This window comes from Silurus meridionalis, chromosome 29 (genome assembly GCF_014805685.1).
Source record: "Silurus meridionalis isolate SWU-2019-XX chromosome 29, ASM1480568v1, whole genome shotgun sequence".
NCBI classification, from domain to species: Eukaryota; Metazoa; Chordata; class Actinopteri; order Siluriformes; family Siluridae; genus Silurus; species Silurus meridionalis.
Genome location: NC_060912.1, coordinates 1685675 through 1707081, shown reverse-complemented (window position 1 = coordinate 1707081; position 21407 = coordinate 1685675). Strand labels below are relative to the sequence as shown.

Genomic DNA, 21407 nt, shown 5'->3' with positions numbered 1-21407 from the left:
AAAATCTAGTGGAACATCTACATTGAGAAACTATGAGAATTGGCATCTTTTTTTTTTTTTTGTTCACCTAAAATTAGAGTTTTAAAAAAACATATTTTAGAACTTACCCGTTTTTTTTTTCTGACTCTATGCAAATGAATTAGTGTAATTTTCAACATTTCTTACTTATGATGTCCAAAATGCAGAGTTGATAGCCATTTTCTATGCTTTGAAATTGTACGCAATTAAAAAGTACCACGCACGCCTACTTCCCGGGAACAAATCCTTTGTGTTTCGTAGTGTTCTTTCCTCATAACAGCATATTTTACACGAATTACATTTGCACCGTGTCACTTTGTTTTGCCTCGGAACAGCGCACGTTTGTTTAACGCTGTACTCTAAAGAGAGAAACTCGTCCACATGAGAAAAAAAACAACACGGGGAGCCTGTTAATATTTACACCCAGAATGGAACTAATGAGACAACTGATCAATTACTTTGGCTGTAGCTTCAAATGATTAATCCCACTTGGAAATTAACATTTTTTCGCTACTGAAAAAGCAGCAACAAATATGTGCGTTTGCCCTCATGCGGAAAAAAAATCCGGGGAGCAGAAACGATTGATCAAATCAGCTTCATTAATGTAGGCGTTTTACATATATTCCTTCCACATCAGTTAATAATAACAATTGCGCTCAGAGGAAACGGGAAGCCGTTTGATATTACAGGCTCTGCTGATTAGCATCACACTGCCGAGAGCATCCTATGCATTTTTAAAAGGCTTTATTTTAAAGAATTGCTGCCTTGATAAGCATTTCCCTGCCTCCCTCATGTACATGATGTCTGAAAAACTTCTCTTTAATACTCTGCAAAATTCCTTGTTATGGATTAAATGCTGATTTTAGCTAATCTGAGCTATATAATGTGAACACCTGAACTACACCGATATATTCACAATCCAAAGGGCATTAGCATCGATCATCCTTTAGCTCTTATAACTTGCCTCTACTTTTCCTAAAAAGGTTTTTCACTAGAATTTGGTTCGTGCTGTTGGGATTTTATTGTCATTCATCTACCAGAGAATAAGTGAAAAGGTTATTTCCAGTAGAATTTGGGGCACGGCTGTGGGGGATGAGTGGGATAAGTGGGACATGGGGATTATTAGTGAGGACGCCCGAGGTTCGGTTGAAGTTCCAGTCCATACAAAATGTCTTCACGAAACCCGTTTCATGCACTAGGCTTAGTTTTACAACTTCTTACGATGTTTAAGAAAACTTGGCAAAAATCAGAATATCAGAAAATAAACCAGTTTTCCTTCAGAATAAACCAAGCTGAAAACAAAAGCGGGCCTCACACACACACTTATATATATTATATATATTTATGAGCATCCACTTGCTAATAATGAGCTGTTTTTACTGTTTAAATAATGACGTGGAAAAATTATTGGGTATGAAGTAGTTAGTGGGGGTTTCTCTGTGCTAGGTGCATCCCCTGTTATGCTAATCAGTTTGCGCTCCAGCACGAGGGCTGATAAATATGATGGAATGTCTCTCAGCTCACTCTATGTTGTGGTGTTTCCTCAATAAGAATAAGTCAGAGGAAAACTTCTAGAAGCACGGGTTTCATTAACGCTTTACACACTCTTGCCATTCTCTCACTTAGTAGCCTCATGAGATAATCACCTGAAATGTTTTTCCAGCCATCTTAAAGCAGTTCCCAGAGGTGTTAAGTGCTTGTTGGCTGCTTTTCCTTCACTCTCTGGTCATCTCAAACAGGATTTAGATTGGGTGACTGTGGAAGCTAGGTCATCTGATGCAGCACTCCATCACTCTCCTTCTTAAACAAATTGCTTTTACATAACCTAAAGGTGTATTTGGGGTCATTGTCCTCTTGAAAAACAAATGATGGCATGTCGCTGCAAAATGCTGTGCATGCTGGTTTAACCCTCAATTTTGACTAAATCGCCAACAGTGTGACCATTATGCCTCCTCCTCCATGCTTTTCAGTGGGAACCCCACAATCAGGAACTGAGACCAAGGGCCTTATTGTTTTTTGCAAAGTAATGGTTTATTTGTGCCAATTCGCCCATGATGACTCACACAGTCTCCTCTGAAGAGTGGATATTAAAATATGCCTGCCACCTGAAATCCGGGAAGAATTTATGTAAATTGGCTGTTTCAGAGACTGGTAAATCTAATACATTTATCCTCTGCAGCAGAGGTAGCCAATCCTAAGGGGTTTCTTAACATAATTTGGGTTTGTACAGTAGTTTTACCAGCATTGACATAGTTTCTGATGGTTACATCAGTACATAATAAAGCATATAATAAAGGCCAGGAATGCCACGCTTGACGAAGCTCACTTGTGAACTGAAAACCATTCCGGGTCTGTGATGAAAGAATGCTATGAGATTGCCAAGCTGGCGTCAAAGCTAAATCGGAACATATTCTGGGTCGTTTAACACACGTTTAATTCAATATGTGTTGTTTCATGGTTTGGGCATCTTAGAGGAAAATAAAGAAAAAAAACTGGAGGTCCAAAATGTTTTCCCTGGTCCTGTACTTCAGAACCTCACTTTTCTGATACACACACAAAGACACGCCTTGAAATGAAATGCCTAACCAGTGACGGGCGGTAGGGGTCGCCAGAGGGAACCCCTTTCTGTCGCACGGAAGTGACGTCACATATACCGAGCCGGTTAAATTATAGCTTTGTGAGGCGACACTCCAGCAGCCATTTTACAGCGCGAGAACAACAGCGGAGCAGACTGAGGGTTTAATCCGAGATTTAAAGGGGGAAAAAAAAAAAAGCAGGATTGCCGCTCTTTGTTGTTGCGTTTAGAGATTTTTTTCCTTAAACGTTTTATCATAAATTAAATACTCGGTTAGGTATGTCTCGGGACCGTTTTAGGAACCGCGGCGGATTTCAGCAGCGAGGCCGTGGAACTGGAGGAGGAGGAATGCGCGGAGGGATGGGGAACCCAAATTTCCGAAATAGTCCACAGCATCCGTTTCAGAACCGCGGTGGCGGCGTTGCTGGAGGTTTTAAACCCAATCAAGTTAACCAGGTTAACCCGAGCACCCCGCAAAAACCTGAGGGAGCGATCCTTCCTGTCCCTGTGAAGCCGGAGATGAAGTCTCCTCCTCCGCAACAGCAGCCACAACAGCAGCCGCCTGATGCCCAGAGTAAAGGTCCGGCCCAGCAACAACTACCCCTACCACTACCGACACCAACTCCACCACAACAACCTCCTGCTCAACCAGTTCAATCACCAGTTCAATCACCACCGCCGAAAATTCTTAAACCAGAAACCGGAACACCACAGAATCAACAGCGGAAACCTCCGCAGAAGACTCCGGTCAGTGGGAACGGCCCGAAGCCTCCTAACACCGAGTCGTCCCGGGCACCTGCGACTCCTCACTCCAATGTTAGTACAGAATTTTTTTTTTTTTTTTATAACTGTTGAACACATCAATATACAATTTTTATTTTATTTTTCCGTATAATTTCAGTTTCTGTATTGTTCTATACACAATAACACTTAGGCTTATTCGGGCCTGTTTTCTATTTTTCTTGGGCCGCATCCCAAATAGCGTATTACACCCCTACACTGTAGTCGTTTCCCGAATTGCAAGTGCACACTATTTAGTGCCATTTGTGTCCAAAAAGGTGTCTATTTGGGATTCGGCTCCGCTTGCGCGTTCACGGGGGGTGCGCGCGGCCATTTTGTTGCATGGAACAATGGCGCCGAAGAGCTCGCGGTGCGCAGCATAAATCAAATAATTAATGATACTACTAATAATGTTAGTATATATATATATATATATATATATATATACACACACACACGTATATATATTTTTTTTAAATAAATACAATGATTATTTTTAAGGGTTCAACCCTCCCCCCTCTCCCATTCGTGTCCCAATATGTCGGTATAGCCTATGAAGTGTGCCATTTGGGATACGGCCCGTGAGCGCCAAAGCCGCCATTTTGTTGAGCTAAATAGCGAACTGGCTAACGACATGAAATAACCAAGCAGCTTATAAATTATAATTTTTAATTTTAAAAATGATGTAATTGTGTACAATATAGTATTGTTTAGTGATTTTTAATACATTTTGGTATTTTTATTGCGTGGTAATTTGGTAAATGCTAGGTGTTGAGTTGTTGCGGTTGCGTCGAATCCTGAGGTAAAACCGTGCACGATTTTTTCGTCATTGTTTTTTTTTTTTATATTAATACAAATCCGCAAGAACTACAGCAGGGTAAAAATGATAATTATCCACCTCTGTTTTTACTTTACTTATTATTGAGATATAAATGTATTTGTAAGCCAGGTATTAACGGACGGTTTTAATCTTTCAGGAATTGAAGGCGTCTCTGTCGATGTTGCGGAAACCCGGGGAGAAGACCTACACCCAGAGATGTCGGCTGTTCATCGGCAATCTACCCAACGACATTACTGAGGACGAGTTCAGGAGACTGTTCTCCAAGTATGGAGAACCCAGTGAGATCTTCATCAACCAGGGCAAAGGTTTCGGGTTCATCCGACTGGTAAGACCCTCGCAACTGACACCCGCGTTTATCTTGAGCCCAGAAGATCGACCCGTACACCACTTTATCCTTTCTGTCGGTTTCAGGAGTCGCGAGCTCTGGCGGAGGTCGCGAAGGCCGAACTGGACGACAAGCCCATGAAAGGCAGACCCCTCAGGGTTCGATTCGCGACCCATTCGGCTGCGCTGTCCATCCGCAACCTGTCTCCGTTCGTCTCCAACGAGCTCCTTGAGGAGGCCTTCTCGCAGTTCGGAGTGGTCGAAAGGGCGGTGGTGGTCGTGGACGACCGCGGACGCTCAGTCGGAAAAGGCATCGTCGAGTTTGCTACCAAGCCTGCGGCGCGCAAAGCTCTCGATCGGTGCAGCGACGGCGTCTTTCTGCTCACGTCGTAAGTTTGATCTTCACTGTCGAGCATGTTCACATTTAAACGGAATTAAAAACGTACACAAATAAGCGCTATTGCACAGAAACATGAGAAATAACCAGGGATTGTTGTGAATCTCTTCCACCAGGTCACCTCGTCCAGTTGTGGTTGAGCTGATGGACCAGTATGACGATGAGGATGGTCTGCCAGAGAAGCTAGCCCAGAAGAACCCAAATTATCAGAAGTGAGTTGCAAAGCTACCAAAGAAATACGTCTGGCTCGTGATCAGAGTCTCGCATTTAAATCTGTTTATAAATGAAAGTTTCTATGGATTAAAATGTTTTTAGAAATGTTGAGATGTTGTGGTGTAGGCTGATGGGTAATTTCTTGGATTTTTTCAGAGAGCGAGAGCAGCCTCCACGTTTTGCTAGACCAGGCACCTTCGAGTTCGAATACTCTCAGAGGTGGAAGTCTCTGGACGACATGGAGAAACAGCAGAGGCAGCAGGTGGAGAAGAACATCCGCGAGGCCCGCGAGAAGCTGGAGGCGGAAATGGAAGACGCCTACCACGAGCACCAGGCTAACCTACTTCGACAGGGCAAGTGTCTCTTATCAGGGTTAGTAGTTCACAATAAGGCTCGTATGAGTCCATAACGTTTTTACCCTCCTTTATTTAGACCTTCTTAGACGGCAGGAGGAACTGCGTCGCATGGAAGAGGTGCATAATCAGGAAATGCAAAAACGCAAAGAGATGCAGCTCAGGTACAGAACTAACCTCCCCCACCACCACACACGCCTCGTGGTTTTTTTTTTTGTTTGTTTTTTTATAATATGATAGAGAGAAATTTCATCATTGCCGTAAATGTTTTTTCTTTCCTTCGGTAGGCAAGAGGAGGAGCGTCGCAGACGGGAGGAGGAAATGATGCGGCAGAGAGAAATGGAGGAACAGATGAGGCGCAAGCGTGAGGAGTCCTACAGAATGGGAGGTTTCATGGACAATGTAGGTGGCATGTTTTATCCATCAGTGGAGATAGATTAGATTCTACATTTCACAATCAGAATCTATAAACTATAATATATATATATATATATATATATATATATATATATATATAACTTTTTTTTTTTCCCCACAGAGGGAAAGGGAGATGAGGATGAATGCTGGAGGTCTTGGATTAGCAGGTGAACATAATTCTCTTACTGTGCTTTTATGAAAGGTTTGTTCTGCCTTTTGAAGTTGGAGGTTTGAATTGAATGTACACATTTCTGAACTTGGTTTTATTTTATTAGATATGCCTTTTGGCTCTAACAACCAGAAGTTTCCTTTGGCCAGAATGGGCTTTGAAGGTCACCAGGGACTCGGTGGCCCAGTGCCAGGGGGCATGGTGCCCAACGAAATGGTAACGTATCTTGTGGTTGTGTGAACGGCAGTACGGTGTGTGTGTGTGAGTGAGTGAGTGAACGGTTTCAGTTAGGGTTTGGACAGATTTATAATGGACAAAAAAAAATCATCCCGTTCTGCTTTTTTTTCCTAATGTTTCTCGAGGTTCCTGGAAAGTCCGTCTGTACAAAAACCCAACAGTGGACTTTGGTTTTGCTTTGTAAGTCCTGTCTGGTGTGGTGAATGAAGGCAGGCATGTTTTTTTGTGGAATCTGAGGGGTTTTTTTTGCACCTTCTTGTAACACAAACACACCTCAACTCTTTGTGTTGGAAAACCTCTGGACTGATCTTGTATTTTAGTACTCATGAGCCCTTTAATGAGCAGATCGTCTGGCACTTTTGTATTTGAAAGGTTTTTGTGCAGATCGACTTTCTATGGATTTTCTGATCAATAAATTAACAAATCAGAACGCTGAGCTTTTGGATGAGACCAAACCAAAAAAAGATCCTTCAGGGTGGCCTTTAGAGTTTATTCTGAGCAATCAATTCCTTTCTATCTGCTTTTAGATGTTTGTGTGAGTGACATCAATGCTTAGGTTTATGGTGGCAGAATTGTTTTGTTCTCCCTCAAATGATTGCAACAGGCCGTAAGTTCATTAAGGGCCTGCGGTAGCTCAGTTTGCTTTTCCACACACTGTTGTGTAAATGCAATTAGCAGCTTTTTATTTGCCTCTCGTGGTGCTCCAGATTTTTACAAATTGGCTTCTTTTCATCAGGCAGTGCAGCTCAGTTAATTCAATCACTCAGTCTTTCACTTCGTTTTCATTGCGTTGCGAAGCCAAAATCTACTGAATTTTATTCCCCTCTTTGTTAAAAAATAGTTTTCTTACTAGTATCAATTTGAATCTGCAATTCAAAAGCAAAATTGGGCCACTTTATAGTGCAAATGGCTTCTACTTAACTTTCTGCATCTTTTTGCCGCATTCTAGTGTCATTACATGTTAAAAAGTTGCTGTTTTTAAATGAATTCTTGAAGGAAATTAAATGAAAAGTTACTGTAGACACTGGTTTCTATTGAAGGATCATTGTGTCCAGTGCTTATTATGCATTAAATTGATTAATCTGGTTTTGAATCTTTTGTCAATTTAAATAGTATTTCACCACTCACATGGAGGTCACAACTTCATAACCTCCATAGAAATTATATATGTTTTGTGAAGATACCGTCTGGGGAAAGTGAAATGAGGAGCACGGCGTAATTTTCATGAGCTGCATTGTTTGATGGAGAGCTGCCACATGCCGGTGATCAACCATGGGGTTCATTAGAAAATCGAATTCAGCCATCTGCACTGCCCGTCTAAAAAAGAAAAAAAGTCACACACTAATATATTGTCTTTAGCTTTGATTATGGCACGCATTCGCCATGGCGTCGTTTTGATGAGCGTCTACAAGGTCACATTTATTTCCGTCCAGTGTTGGTTATTTTTTTACCCTAGATGGTCTGGACTCTGTGGTGGTCAAATCCATGTGTGAAAATGTCTCATGCTCCCTAAACCACTCTTTAACAATTTGAGCCCAATGAATCCTGGCATAGCCATCTAGGAATATGGAATAAAAAATCCATTGATGGAATAAACTGGTCATTCAGTATATTCAGGTAGTCAGCTGACCTCATTCTTTGGGCACATAACGTTGCTGAACCGAGACCTGACCCACTGCAGCAAACCCAGATCATAGCTTTGCCCCCACAGGCTTATACAGTAGGCATTGGGCATGATGGATGCTTCAGTTCATCCACCTCTCTTACCCTGATGTGCCAGTCAGTCTGGACTCATCAGACCACATGACCTTCTATTGATTCAGAGCCCAATCTTTATGCTCCCTAGCAAACAAACTTTTTTTTCCCCAACCAGCCTCACTGATGTGGTTTTCTTAAGGCTTCACAGCTGTTTAGTCTCAGTCCCTTGAGTTCCCTTCGCATTGTTGTGCTTGTGGAAATGCTCTTACTTTCACTAACCTATCACGTTAAAGGGATCACCGACCACGAACATTCGATATTTTTTGGGACCACATTTCTTGTTCCCCACTATCCTTCCAGTTTTTAAAATGCATTGCACACTTCCTAACCCAATTTTAAGTTTTGCAATCCCCTTAGATGTTTGCTTGATGCATGCCAATAATTTGACTCTTCTAAAACAAATTAACATCTTTTCCATGACCACAGGATGTATCTTCTGACATGGTTGTTTAAGAAACGAGAAGCTACTCACCGCATCAATTAGGGTTAAATAAGTTGTTGCCAGATGAAAGATAATCATTCATGTAGTATTTTTCCAATGCAGGCTCTTTACCTCTTTGCTTAGTTAAATCCAGGTGGTGACATTTTTTTGGCGGGCAGTGTATATACTTAACACAACACGTGTATGGGCATTGCAGTGAACAAGGTACGAGCCAAGTCCTGGTGTTTGTAGTCATAGCTTAGGTTTGGCACACTCTTATCTGCATCCCTGCAGTTGAAACTGCAATTTGTTGCTGAATCTGTGAATTTGGTACACTATAATTATCAGACACACTTAACATGCACAGCTACACTGGTTGCTCGTGATTATGTATGTACGAATGGTGAGGAATGAAATCTACGAGAAGGAAAAACAAATTATATATTGGTGCTTTTGTACGTCGCTCTGGACAAGGGCTTCTTCTAACTGCAACAAATCTGTGTATGTCCAGTCAACCTGCAGTTCACTCTTGTAGTTATGGAAAAAGAGGAAGTCACTTCCTGTCAATTATTTAAGTTGCTAAGAAACTCACTTATTTTATATGGTCATGGGTCTCAGTCTCTGAGAGGGAGGAAGTTTTAAGCAACCATTTGTGAGTTTGGCAAGTCCCAGTGTTTCACCAAATGCTGTTATTGGTTTATGGAATAAAGCACACATTTGAAAATGTAAATATTCATGGCAAGAAGAAAGAAAAACAAGTTTATTCATTACAGGATGTTGTCTTATTAAACTTTAATCCAATTACTAGCATGTTTTTAAAATTGTGGTCATCTGAAAATGTAGCCTCCCATTAAATTAAAGTATTTAAAGGAAGAACCTGCCAAGAAGCCACGCTTCTGATCTGGCACTTTAAAATATTGTTTCTGGATTCCCAGTTAATTTTTTGGCTCTTAATCATGTATGTTTTTAATAAATTGAAATTCTGTTGGAAGTAGTTACAGCTTAGTTGTCAACGTGTTTTAACTACAGTCCTGTTTGAATTCTAAAAAAAAAAAATCCACTTCACGAGCTTAAGGCGTTTGCTCGAACTGTCTAATTGGTCACTTTGTTTTATTAGACTTTACAATTAAATAACAACTAATTAAAAGTGCTCAGGGCAATGGCTCATGTAAAACCAAGCTCTAGGGCATATTGCAAGATTTATAGAACTTTCAGATACCAAAGGATTATGCTGTAGCATAATTTTATAAACAAGCAAACACAAGCTGCCTTATTGGTTATTTTTCTTAATATATCTGAAACACTTGTTCAGGCTGGATGTATCTAGACAAGAAACCAGTCTTGACTGCAATTCAGCTGATTACCTTTTTTGTTGACAAGTTCAAATGGTAGTAATTTTTCCACATTTAAGTTCTTCTATGGTAGGATCATTCTAACAAATACATTACCCTCTTTTCCTTTTCCTATGTTACCCATGGCACCGTGGATCTGCGTGTTGGAACGGTATCATCGAATGTTTCCCTTGGATCCCCCACACACTTTAATACCTGTGGCTCAAAATATGAACTCATGGAACTTATGCCATTGTTGGCCCTTTTGTATTCCCTCCATGGAAAACCACCAAAAAAACAAACAAACCACAAATTACTCTGCCAAATTCTTTACTTCGTACGAAAAACGTTACGCTTTAGCACAATGAGCGTTTCCCTCAAGGTGGCCCTGCTGGTCCGAGGGGCATGGGTCCGGGCAATTCCGGATTCGGCAGAGTCCGTGAGGAATTCGAAGGACCTGCCAAGAAGCCACGCTTCTGATCTGGCACTTTTTTAAATAGCGGAGCTTGTTTCTGGATTTCCAGTTAGATTCTGGGGTCCTAATGATGTATTTAAGTTTAAAATATTCCATTGGAATTTTAGCCTGAGGATTCTTCTTCTTTTTTTTTTTGTGTGGCAATTTTTTTTTTTATCTTTTTTTTTTTTTTTAAGTAATTTTGTGTGTTCGGGTTAGAAAAAGTAGTGAACCGCTCAGCAAGAGGGTCATCTTGCTCAGCAAAACTTATTGTATTCTCCTTTTCTACATTATATATATATAAAATCATACAATGTTACTTGTTTATGCTGGTTGCTCCTGTTGTTCTGCTATTACTGTGGTTATGTTCTGTGCCATTCAACATTTTTTGAGATAATCCATGTAATTTGCAATAAAGAGAACATTTGGTTGTACAAACCCACATTTCAGCATTTTGGCACAGTGTTTGACTTCGTCCCCCCAAAAAAAAATCACTAATCGTCTACTTGAGAGGTATGAATCCAGAATTCATCTAAAAATTTTAACTAAGTTTAAATAAATACAGGGGTGGACAAATCAAAAATGCACTAGCTTAACCCATCTAGCATGTAGAAATACTTTCAAAGGGGTGGCTAATGTAGTGATGCAATTCTATGATTATTAAACATTGCATTTACAGCAGATGCAGTTGTTTGCCAGCATCCCTGTGTTTTTAGTCTGTGGTGGTCAGACCTCACTTTGAGGAAATCAAGTTTGGTTAACGCAGGCAAATTGGCTTCACTAAACTTTCCTTAATGTGTAAATGTTGCTTTAAATGATGTCCTGCACATCTGGAGATGACTTCTCCCTCCTTTCAGTCAGTCCTACAGGATAGACACTTAACCCTCACTAGGAGAAAGTGATTGAGTCGACCAGATTACACTTTAGTGTGTTTTAGTGCAGAATGTGGTGATTCCGAATGTAGTTTGTTGTGCAGTTTGATCATCCAGAACACTTTGAAACCCAGTTTCTGGGTTAATGTATCTGGGACAATGATTTGTCCACCCCTGACGTTGCATATTAATGTTTGGCTTGAGATGCGCAGTTACAAATAGATGGTTTAAACCATAATTGAGTAGCCTGGCATGCATATAAATGTGAAGATCTAAGCTATTTAAATTTCAGTACGTTTTTATTTTAGTTTACTTCAATTTCAATTGTTTGTTCATTTTTTTTTTTATAACTGGCTAAGACCTACAGTTGGTCACCAGCCGAAAATATCAAACCTTTAGTTACCTGCTAAATCAACACTGCAGGGAAATTTGTGCATGCTAAGTACAGCAAGGTAATTCATAAATCTAACATTTACTCTATGGGTTGCTAGCAGACCTCCTGCAACTCCAACATCACTTAATTCTAATTCAGCATTTTGTAGAATTCTGCTATACGGCCATCAGCCCTCTTACCGCTGTGCTGCCTAATGATTGTATGATCTTCACCACTGGAGCAAAGGCCTGTTTTTGAGGATTAATATTGTTTGTACACGAAAATGGAAGTTCTCGACTGTCTGTCAGTGTGTTAATGCAGATTGGGTTTCATTATGATCATGGGGGAGAGTTACTTTTATGGCTGGAGCCAAATGCATCCATGACAAATGTATTTGCCATCGTGTTTTCTTGGTGCTCTGTTTTTCTCCTTTAACAGGTGACTGTCAAATTGCGCTCGCCGGAACTTGTGAAGGTTTCAGTACAGTGCCGTTTAATTTTGTCCTCTCCTCTAAAACAAGTAACTGAGATCATGTGAACACAATAGCAGAGTACAAAGTCTACAATGTACATTATAAAGATGGCGACCTGATTTATTATTTTTCAACTGTTGACACAAAGCTGGAGAGCATGTAATTGTATAAGATGTTTTTGGACACTTGAAATTTCCCGAGCCACTGTAGAGCTCTGACCTGAACCCTTGGGGAGGATTGGAACTTTATTCCACGTATTTCAATTTAGTTTGGAGATCAATGCCAACTGGTTGCCATGTTGTACGCCAAAGACAGCTAGTTTAGGAGCTGAACGATTTTCTAATTATCAGATATAACTCCGGACAGGGACGTTTCCATGATTTCTCTTCATCCATCAGTTCATCCAACACCGACTTATTTACTAAATATATTAATATTTGGATTTATTATCATTTAATGGTTGACGTGATTAAGAATGTTGAACCCTCTGAGCCGCAACTGACTTGCACTTCTGAAGGGTATATTCCCTTCACTTATTTGTTAAATATTATTTACCTGACCGCAGGTCATCTTTTGTTTTTGGGTGTTTTGGTACTTCTCTGGCAACCTTTTATCTATTTCCTGTTCACAGGCTAATTAACTAATGAATCAAAGAGGCGTCTGTTCATTTTGATTTGCCTCCCCAAGCAGTGTTTTGTTTTGTCAATTAAGTTAATTTGATTAACCAAGATTATGGCGTTTTCCCATTCAGGCTGTTGAGGGATCTTAACATGATTATTTACCATCATGCTTCTCTGTAATGATCACATTGGCAGAAGCAATACTTTTTTCACAAGAGACTCTCTTTGTACTCTGTGGTTTCCCCTCTATCCCATCTTTCCTTAAAGCCTGATTGCTGTAGTATATTTGCCATAACTCCATTAGAACATTCAGGCCTTTGTAACCCTCTTTTGGAGTATGACCAGATTATCAACATAATGGACTCTGCGAGAATTAAGATCACCTGTACTCTTTGGAGCTATTAAGAGTTTTAGAAAAAATGGCAGCACAGGTTCCTTGGACTTCACATTTTGGCTTTTAGTTGGGCATTTACTGCAAGTTACACTTGCGGCGTTTTGTCTTTAAACTGTGTTCGAAGATAATTTTACGGGACTCGTTGCGCACACATCATGTCAGGTGATTTGCGCTTGCGACAGATGGACTCCAACAGAGTTCTGCAGACATCTCAAGGTAAAAAGCAAGCAAACACGATGGACCAGAGCTCAGGTTAGAGCATTCTAAACGATTTATTGTTCTTTTTAATAACTTGTTTAAATAAATGAATAAAAATTCAGTGTTTTTATTTTGCTTTGTTTATGTAATTGTGTGTAGATTAATTAGTTAATTAACTGGGAGTCTGAATGCACAGTCTGTTTCTCCCAGACTTAGTGGTTCATCCATTCCTGCTAATGGACCTTCTCACTGTTTTATGGTTACTGTGACCAACTGTAGTGTTTGTAACCTGAGTCTCTTGTTTCAGCATGTTTCAGTAAACAGACTTGTATATTGTTGCCCCTCGTGCTGGCCCTGGTGCTGAATTGTCTTCTACAATTTACACAGCATTTTCAGGATCATAGTGGAATCACATGGTGGAAACTGAACACCCTGCCATTACTTGTAAGCTGCTGTTTTTAAGCTGATGATATAACTTGTGGTATACGTTCATGGGGATAGTCAAAAGTGTACATATTCTAAATGGATAAATTGTTAGACCTGGAACTGAAACCCCCACGTCAATTCAATATGTGCTGTTTTCCAGTTTAAATACACGTGTTGGATTTGTCGCACAACTAAAATTCTGCCTTTATTAAGTTTATTTTGCTTTTTGAAAAAGGCTCTTTAAAATATTTATTTTAAATGTTCAGTGCATTCGATGTGCACCCCTTAAAATGATATAATTTCACCTTTGAAACTTGTTGAAATTTAAGTACAGATTAAAAGATGCATGGCAAAATTAAAAGTAAAAAGTCTTGTTTCTGTAATCCAGCAATCAGAAAAAAACCCAGCACAGGCTCTTTGTTGACTGTTATTAATATTCTTAACGTTAATAGGTGTAACAGTTTTGTTGCTGCAGCCTTTAGGGGTCCGTGTAAAGAAAGGATGTGAACGTGTGTTAGAATCTTTACATTTCGCCGCTTTCATTTATATATTTAATTAAAATGGTCAAAAAGAAATTTGCGCTGCATCAATCGCATGTTAATAAAATGAGTGCCCTTACAATAATTTTATAAAAATAAAATGTTACATTTTTTGTAATAAAAAATTAACACGTTATTTGTTAGGGCTGTCGATTCAAAATATTTAATCCCACGGTTTCACAAGTGAACTCCGATTAACCGAACATTTTTATCTGTTCTAATTATACCTTAAAGATTTCTCAAGATTATCATTTTCTAATCAACATGCTCATGGACAAATATGGATGCTTTATGCAGATATATGTTTAATATTGAAGCAAAACGAAACATGGAGCATGAAGACTAAATATTCTTGTAAATGTTTTAATTATGGTCTTTTAAGTTGTCAGTTTTTGGTTTGTGAAATAGGGATTTTAAGTCTCTGATCCTTAACCACAGTAAATGGTGGTAATATTTTACTTAAGAATGCGAACCGCCAATAAAGTAGAAGAATCATGGTGGTTTTTGGTGCTTGATTTGAGACTTGGCGCATCAGTAAAACAAACGTTTAGTAATTGAAAATTATTTATTTTTTTATCCGAGTAAAGAAAGGACTTATCTTTTTAATATTTATTTATTATTATTGTGCTAATCTTGCCTGTGGTACGTGAAGTGCCATTGTGGGGCAAACTACAATAGAGTACAGCATGTTTTAGTGGCCATTAAGCATATTTAAAATGAGCATATTTAGAGCTAAGTGAGAATATGAGCTTAAACTCAACTTCACCCAGCTGGTGGTGATGCAGTAAAGTGCCACTAGAACCTTTTATAAGGTAGATCAATTCTAATGTATACAATTATGTACTTTTTTTATACTTAATGTATAAAGTGCTTGTCATGGAGCTTGACTTGCTAATGATGGACATTATAAACCCAAACCAGCATTAAAGCCATGTAAGGTCATGGTTTTGCAATTTTTTTTTTTCTTATGAAAGTCAAATGGATTTGCTCCTCAAGCATGTAGAAAAACAAAATTCCCAATGCTCATCCAAAATCCACTTAATGGATGGAAAAACACAGCCCTTTGAACTAAATAACCACGATGTGATCCTATTTATAACCCTATTAGGTGCTGTATTTTACAGTTGTATAAACAAATGTGTCCGTGTGAGCTCCAGCAGCTTTCCACCAGTAATGCCAATACTTACCATCTGCTGAAAACCCACCTTTTTTTCCCCTGTCGGCGTCCAACTCTCAGTTTTCCAGTTCTCTGTGAGAAGAGCTTGTGTCTGTGTGTAAAGTGTATGGCGTGGATGGTGGTGCTGTAGCTAAGCAGTAGCAGCCAGTGTCCAGCTTTGCCCTGCTCCACAGTTGACACTCCAGCAGTTGGTTACAATGAGACAAGATGAGTAGTTCTTCAGATCAGTGGACAGTTGAGGCCTGGACTTGTGTGCAGCGAGAGGTTTGCTTGCTTATCGTCTGAAAAGGTAAGTGCTCATGTCTTTTGTTCAATGAAGATGAAAAAAAACCCACACGGTTGCTTTCACCTCCCTGATTCACACTCATGTTGAATGTTTTGGGGTTCTGGCATCACACTTGTAAACATGGACTCGCAGTGCAGATTTTCTGTTGTGGACTGAAGTTGTGTTTTTTTTTTCTGCGTTCTCTCGTGGAATGCCTTCGAAATAAGCAAATGACGGGGATGGGATTGTGTATGGGGACAATTTCTTCAAAACAGTATTATTGTTGGCATGGTAAATATCTGTGGACATGGGTGGGGAGTTAAAGTTGGAGAAAATCCAACACTTTGGCTCATATGTGTTTTGTAGTGTATGTTTCATCCAGACCCTTGACCTCAATGCATCACATTTTAAACATTTTAGTGAATTTGCTCTGTGACCCGAGTCTTAATCGAAGCTCAAGGCAGTGTCTTATCTTAACTAACTACATGGAGGTGATGTAGTTCTGGCAGATTGATGCAAGAATGTGTTTAATGTAGCGGTGGTGAAATGGAAACCAAAGTCCAGCACACACAAGCCAGTTCAACGAAGGGGAAAGGACAGAACTTGGAGAACAACAAGGATCTGTGTACTAACTAGCTATCTCACTACTATTTGAATTTTTTTATTTTTGTACTGTTTGGAGAACAATTTAACTGTGTAGAACAGCTTAATGATCTACAGATGCAGATTGAAGTGGATTGGTTTCATGATGTATTTAAGCTTAGATTCAGCACACACACAGTAAGTTCTTGGTTCACTATTTAGTATTTATGTATAGACCTTAAAGTATTTCCTTAATATGAACCTGCAGTCACGTATAGTCTACAAATGAACCAACAGCCGAGTTTATCTGGATTTTGTTAAATTAACAACGACCTTTTTTTTTTTTTAAAAAGTTGTAACCTCAAGGTTGCGTATGTGTATTGATTAGAAAAATAATTATGACCACAATATCCCATGTGATTGCACCTTTTGCACCTTCATGTCTACTCAAGCAGCCTGCGATATGCTGCTTGAGCCCAGATACTAATCCAGCTTTAATGCAGCTTTGTATTTTTGTAATTTTTTTTTATCCCATCATAATTCTAGCTTGATGGTCAATGTACTTTTGAAACCCAACAGGCTTTGACTTTTGTTCTTCCTCAAATACTCGGCACGGTTGCAGTTTCCACACTACTCTCCTCTACATCACTGTTCACGGTTCCTTTTCCTGTTTGGCCTCCCACTTTAGATCCACTGTGATCTTTCTTGTGTAAAATTCCACTCATTTGTATTAACCCACAACACTGGAGTATTACATCAGCATTTTACTGTGCACATCATGGTGTTACTTCTACACACACGTCTTGAAAACCGAGGTCTTGGGTGTACAGGTGCCTCTTGATGTATCCCGATCCAACGGTATGGCAGATTGTTTAGGGAGGCTTGTGTTTAATCTGCACTGTGGTCCATCATTGTCCAAGCCTTTGGCTGGAGTTGCCTTTTTGTTAAAGTAAATAAGGGAGTGTGATGCCAGAACTGCCCTGTTAGTATAATGGGTGCCTTCGGAAAGGCAGAGTGTGATCTCACTCCTCAGGATTCTCTCTTACAGAACGCCAGCACTGTAAAAGGTGAAGTTTTGGTTTTTTTAATAAATATCTATGAAAATCCATTAAGTGGTTAATAATGGACTGTACATCAAGCATCATCTTCACAGTGTAAATTAATGTATCAACAGGCTGGGAGCGGGTTTTTGTCTCGTATTCTCAAGCAACACGCATTGAAAATGTCTTCACATATAACTCCTCCGTGCACTTCTTTACCATTCCGTTATTACATGTAGCACATTTCTGGCTTAGAGAAAACTAAATCCCAACATACTCACTGTCCACTTTAATACAAACACCTGTACGATCATCCATGCAGTTATCCAGTGAACCAATCTTGTGTCGGCAGCACAAGGCATCAAATCATGCAGATGCAGGTCAAGAGCCTCGGCTTCATATCAAACCAGAGTCGTCCTGGTTTCAAGCGTAGCTCGCTGCTTTGTCTAAAAAGGGCTGGTTTAAGTATTTCAGACAAATCTGAGATTAATGATCAGGAAACCTACATGGTTTCACAGAATCATCCACCCCTTTTTTTTTTTTTTTTTCTCCTTCCACTTTAAACCAGTCTATTAATTTTGACCTCCTATCTGCATGATTTCTAGTCATTGCACTGCCGAACCACGATTGGCTTAATCTTTACATTTTCCTTTGCAAACTGTATGTGCTCGTGACACCAAGAAGATAATAAATTGCTTGGTTACATTCCTCAACTTCTGTTCTGCTTTTTTGAGATTAGTCAGTAATTGAAGACCAAATATATTTGATATGTTTTCATATTATTAAGAAAAGCTTGATGGGTCTGTATTAGGACTGATTTGTATCTTATTTTTTTAGGATACTTTAAGTGCAGCTTTTCTCTGCACTTTCTCAGCTCCTGCTGTTAGAGTAAATGTGAAACGCATTTTGTCATCGAGCAGAGAAATTTTATAAGAAACTAAAGGACATTAACTTTTCTTAATGTAGAGAAGAAAAGTCTATTTTTATCAGGTCTGTTGTTCACATGTAAAGTGATCTATTGCAGTAGCGTGAGACATCTCATTATGTAAACAATTTGGACGAATCGTCCTCTACTAGATATAACTTCAGCAGCCCGACTATTTTTTTTTTTTTTTCCCTCCACACATTTAGAATTTAAACAGTGAATCAGTTTTTATTTTTTTGTACATGTTCACAGATTTCTTAATGATTTTAAACAATTGTTTAATGTTGCATTTTATTCCATACAATACATTTCCATCTTCGGTTAGTCTAGGAATCAGTGTCGTACAGTCTGAAGCGCACGTTCACTTACTGTGTCTCTCGCTGCAGGGGCCTCGGGCAACCGATGGAGGCTGAGCAACCTGACTTCATGTATAAGGTCAGTAAGTGTGATGACACTCAAATCTGTGAACCGCACCACCATATTGTGTGTTCATGTTTTTGCCCCCTGTTGTGTTCTAGGGCACTGGTTAAGTGTAATCTCTGATCTAGTACATGGATCAGGTGCTGTGGACTACAAGCAGCAGGACAGCAAACCTTCAGGTCGCAGGACTACTTGTGAGTCGTCTTTTCAGAAGCATTGAACCAGACTAACTGTTTATTAAACAAACATCTATTTATTTATTAATTTTTTTAGGGACCTGCTGGAGGTTCCGAAGTTCTGCACACGGATTTGTGGACGTGTTCATCAGGGCGTCGCTCGGGCTCCTGTTGAATAACCTGAAAAGCACAGCTTGAGTTTCCAGTACAGAGTCTTGACCCGAGTGTTGTGTTCAGACGATTAAATGCATTGCGGTGTGCGTTTCACCTGCTTTATCACACGTCGCTAATCACGGCTCCGATTCGGGACTGCAGTCTGAAAGTTAATCCCACTCGACACGTGTATGCGATCGGAGCAGGGTTTCTCTGACAAACGCTGTACAACGTCTGTGAATAATAAAATTTTGTGAACGATTTGTGATTGATTCCGTGTCATAATGAAGTTGAACAATTTTTACTGCAAAAGCTCTGGTTTTTAAGAGGTGCATGTATATTCCTTTTGATTCTATGAAAAAAGTAATTTAACAATGTAATAGAAAATGTAGTTTTTTGTTTTTATTTAAAAAATCATCCCTTAGCATGAAGTACAGCTTTACGCACTTTCAGCACCTGGACAGTTCTCTAAACATTCAGCTGAAATACCCATGAAATGTCGTGCCTCTTATAAAACTCGCCAACAGTGTTCTTCACTGGGATTTCTTGTGATCCAGTTCTTCCCAGAGCAGATCAGTAGGATTTTGGTGTGGTGACTGGGCAAAATTGGACGTGCTCTTCAGATCATCTTGTATGATGAAGTCGGTTTCAATTACAGTTTTTCACTTTTCCGGAATAGGTCTCCATCCATTTCTGTTCGAAAACAACCCCAAAACATCAAGCGTCCACCTCCATCTTTGATTGCTGGCTGAGGCAGGCTGCTAACATCATCTCTCCTGGTCTCCAGCTTATTTTTGTTCTTTTAGAGAATGTCTTCTTTGGACTTTCTTCCATTCATTCACTGTCCAGTGTTTGAGTTTATAGAATCAAAAGGAGTATGCATGTGTCTATCAAACACCAATAAAAGACTGTGCATTTGTGAAAGATTGTTGGTGTATAAATGTAATCACTCCATTTTGTTCACATAAGGAATGGAGTTGGTTATAAACCCAGCATGGGCCACCAAACAGTTAAACATCTTGTTCCTTTAGATATGTCAAGTTATTTAATTCTTCTGAAGGTATTAGGAGCTTGAAACCCCCCCAGCCCCTGAGAATAAAATCACCACGGTCCATCCACCTTTTCTGTTGATGTTGCAGAATTTTCAGTTCCAAACCAATTTATTGCCTGCATATTAAATCTATACGACTCAGCATTTTTTTTTTTTATGTTGAACAAACCCCTATAATCATAATTATGTGCAGGTTTGGTGATAATCTTTTAAGAGAGATAGTTATACCTGCTGTAAGCGGACCCTGCGGAAGTGGGAGAGAAGAAAGGGAATTGGGTAGCATGTGGCCAATGGTGCCTGCTCCATGCATCTTTAATGCCCATTCATCATTCATGAGCTCGTTTTCAGCCCCCCCATGGGTGCCTCCTGTACCCAATCACACTTTCATTCTGCAGGCATGAGTGCTACCGAACTTAGTCTTAACACAGGCAGGAATAGTTCAGAGCCCAAACGAAAGCAAATGATACATAAGGGTAGGGCCTTGATGCAAATGTACCTCCTTTCCAGCTCTGTGGTTTCTGCAGCACCTTCCACAGCCCTGCTAGAATATGGGAACCTCTCAAACTTCCATCGCTCGCCAATATGGCACGTCAAAGGATGCCAGGGTAAGCTGATACCTAGTGTGTATAATATCTTGTTTTATGTGTATATAGTGCACTCGATACATTAGTCTGAATATTTCAATCCGATTTGCTGGAAATCGCATACAAACCAATTTTCTTCTCGCACTTCATTGACATTTATTTTATTCAGAGCAACTGAGCAGATGTATGTTTAAGGACCTTGGTCAGGGGCAAATAAGTCACAGTTTAGTGTGGATGGGATTTGAAAATCACCACCACCTACTTTCACAGTAGGATTCTGGATTTAATATGACATTAAAATAACTTATTTTGATCCTTTTGAAAAACATTAGCATTTCCAAACAGTTATCTTAGTCTATTTCCTAAAATCTTAAATTAAGATTTAGTAAATTTTTTGTATTTTTTGTACATCTAGATTAATCCGGATACGTTGGAAAACATGGATTTTGCGTCCACACTTCTTTTACGATCGTTTCCCAAAAGTCGCTCATCCACAGCGTTTATTCTTTGAAAAACTTCGCAACGACAACTAAAAACGCGTCATCGTTTTCGAAAGGGTCCGTCTGCACTGCCACGTGAAAAACGGGCGTCGGTGTGGACGGAACGCCGAAACCGAGAGAATTTTTCAATGAAAATTGTGTAGAAACCCTGACAGAAACAGGTAACGCTTTGATCTCTATTTCTCCCTGTTCTCCAGCGTCACTCATTCCTTCATCCCGGCTCAGACGCCAGCATGTGAGACGTTTTCTCGCAAACTCCGGCCTCCTTCTCAAAATCGCCCCTCATCGCTTCGCACAGACGCTCAGCCGACCTCCACACCTGTATATACACATTTTTCATCCACTTCGACCT

At 39.7% G+C, this 21407-nt stretch overlaps 1 protein-coding gene across 2 annotated transcripts; it reads left to right on the top strand.

Annotated features, from left to right (window-relative positions):
- Positions 1-2688: 2688 nt before the first annotated feature.
- Positions 2689-19183, top strand: sfpq (splicing factor proline/glutamine-rich). 2 transcript variants are annotated; one of them, XR_006924928.1, is made up of 12 exons: positions 2689-3409; positions 4351-4539; positions 4626-4927; positions 5052-5147; positions 5305-5501; positions 5581-5665; positions 5789-5903; positions 6040-6085; positions 6194-6303; positions 18558-18606; positions 18690-18785; positions 18865-19183. XR_006924928.1 is itself a non-coding variant. In XM_046843682.1 (10 exons), exons 1-10 carry the CDS (start codon positions 2873-2875, stop codon positions 10312-10314), a joined length of 1797 nt encoding a protein of 598 aa, XP_046699638.1. In that variant the 5' UTR covers positions 2689-2872; the 3' UTR covers positions 10315-10730. The 2 variants fall into 2 exon arrangements, 1 of the variants encoding a protein (XP_046699638.1); XM_046843682.1 differs by lacking the exons at positions 18558-18606; positions 18690-18785; positions 18865-19183 and adding an exon at positions 10195-10730.
- Positions 19184-21407: the final 2224 nt, after the last annotated feature.

Bases quoted from the DNA above. Each gene is read 5' to 3' on its own strand.
- sfpq (XM_046843682.1), top strand. From the start codon at position 2,873: ATGTCTCGGGACCGTTTTAGGAACCGCGGCGGATTTCAGCAGCGAGGC. The intron at 5,666-5,788 runs GTACAGAACTAA...TTCCTTCGGTAG, and splicing joins CGCAAAGAGATGCAGCTCAG to GCAAGAGGAGGAGCGTCGCA. The intron at 6,304-10,194 runs GTAACGTATCTT...GTTACGCTTTAG, and splicing joins GCATGGTGCCCAACGAAATG to CACAATGAGCGTTTCCCTCA.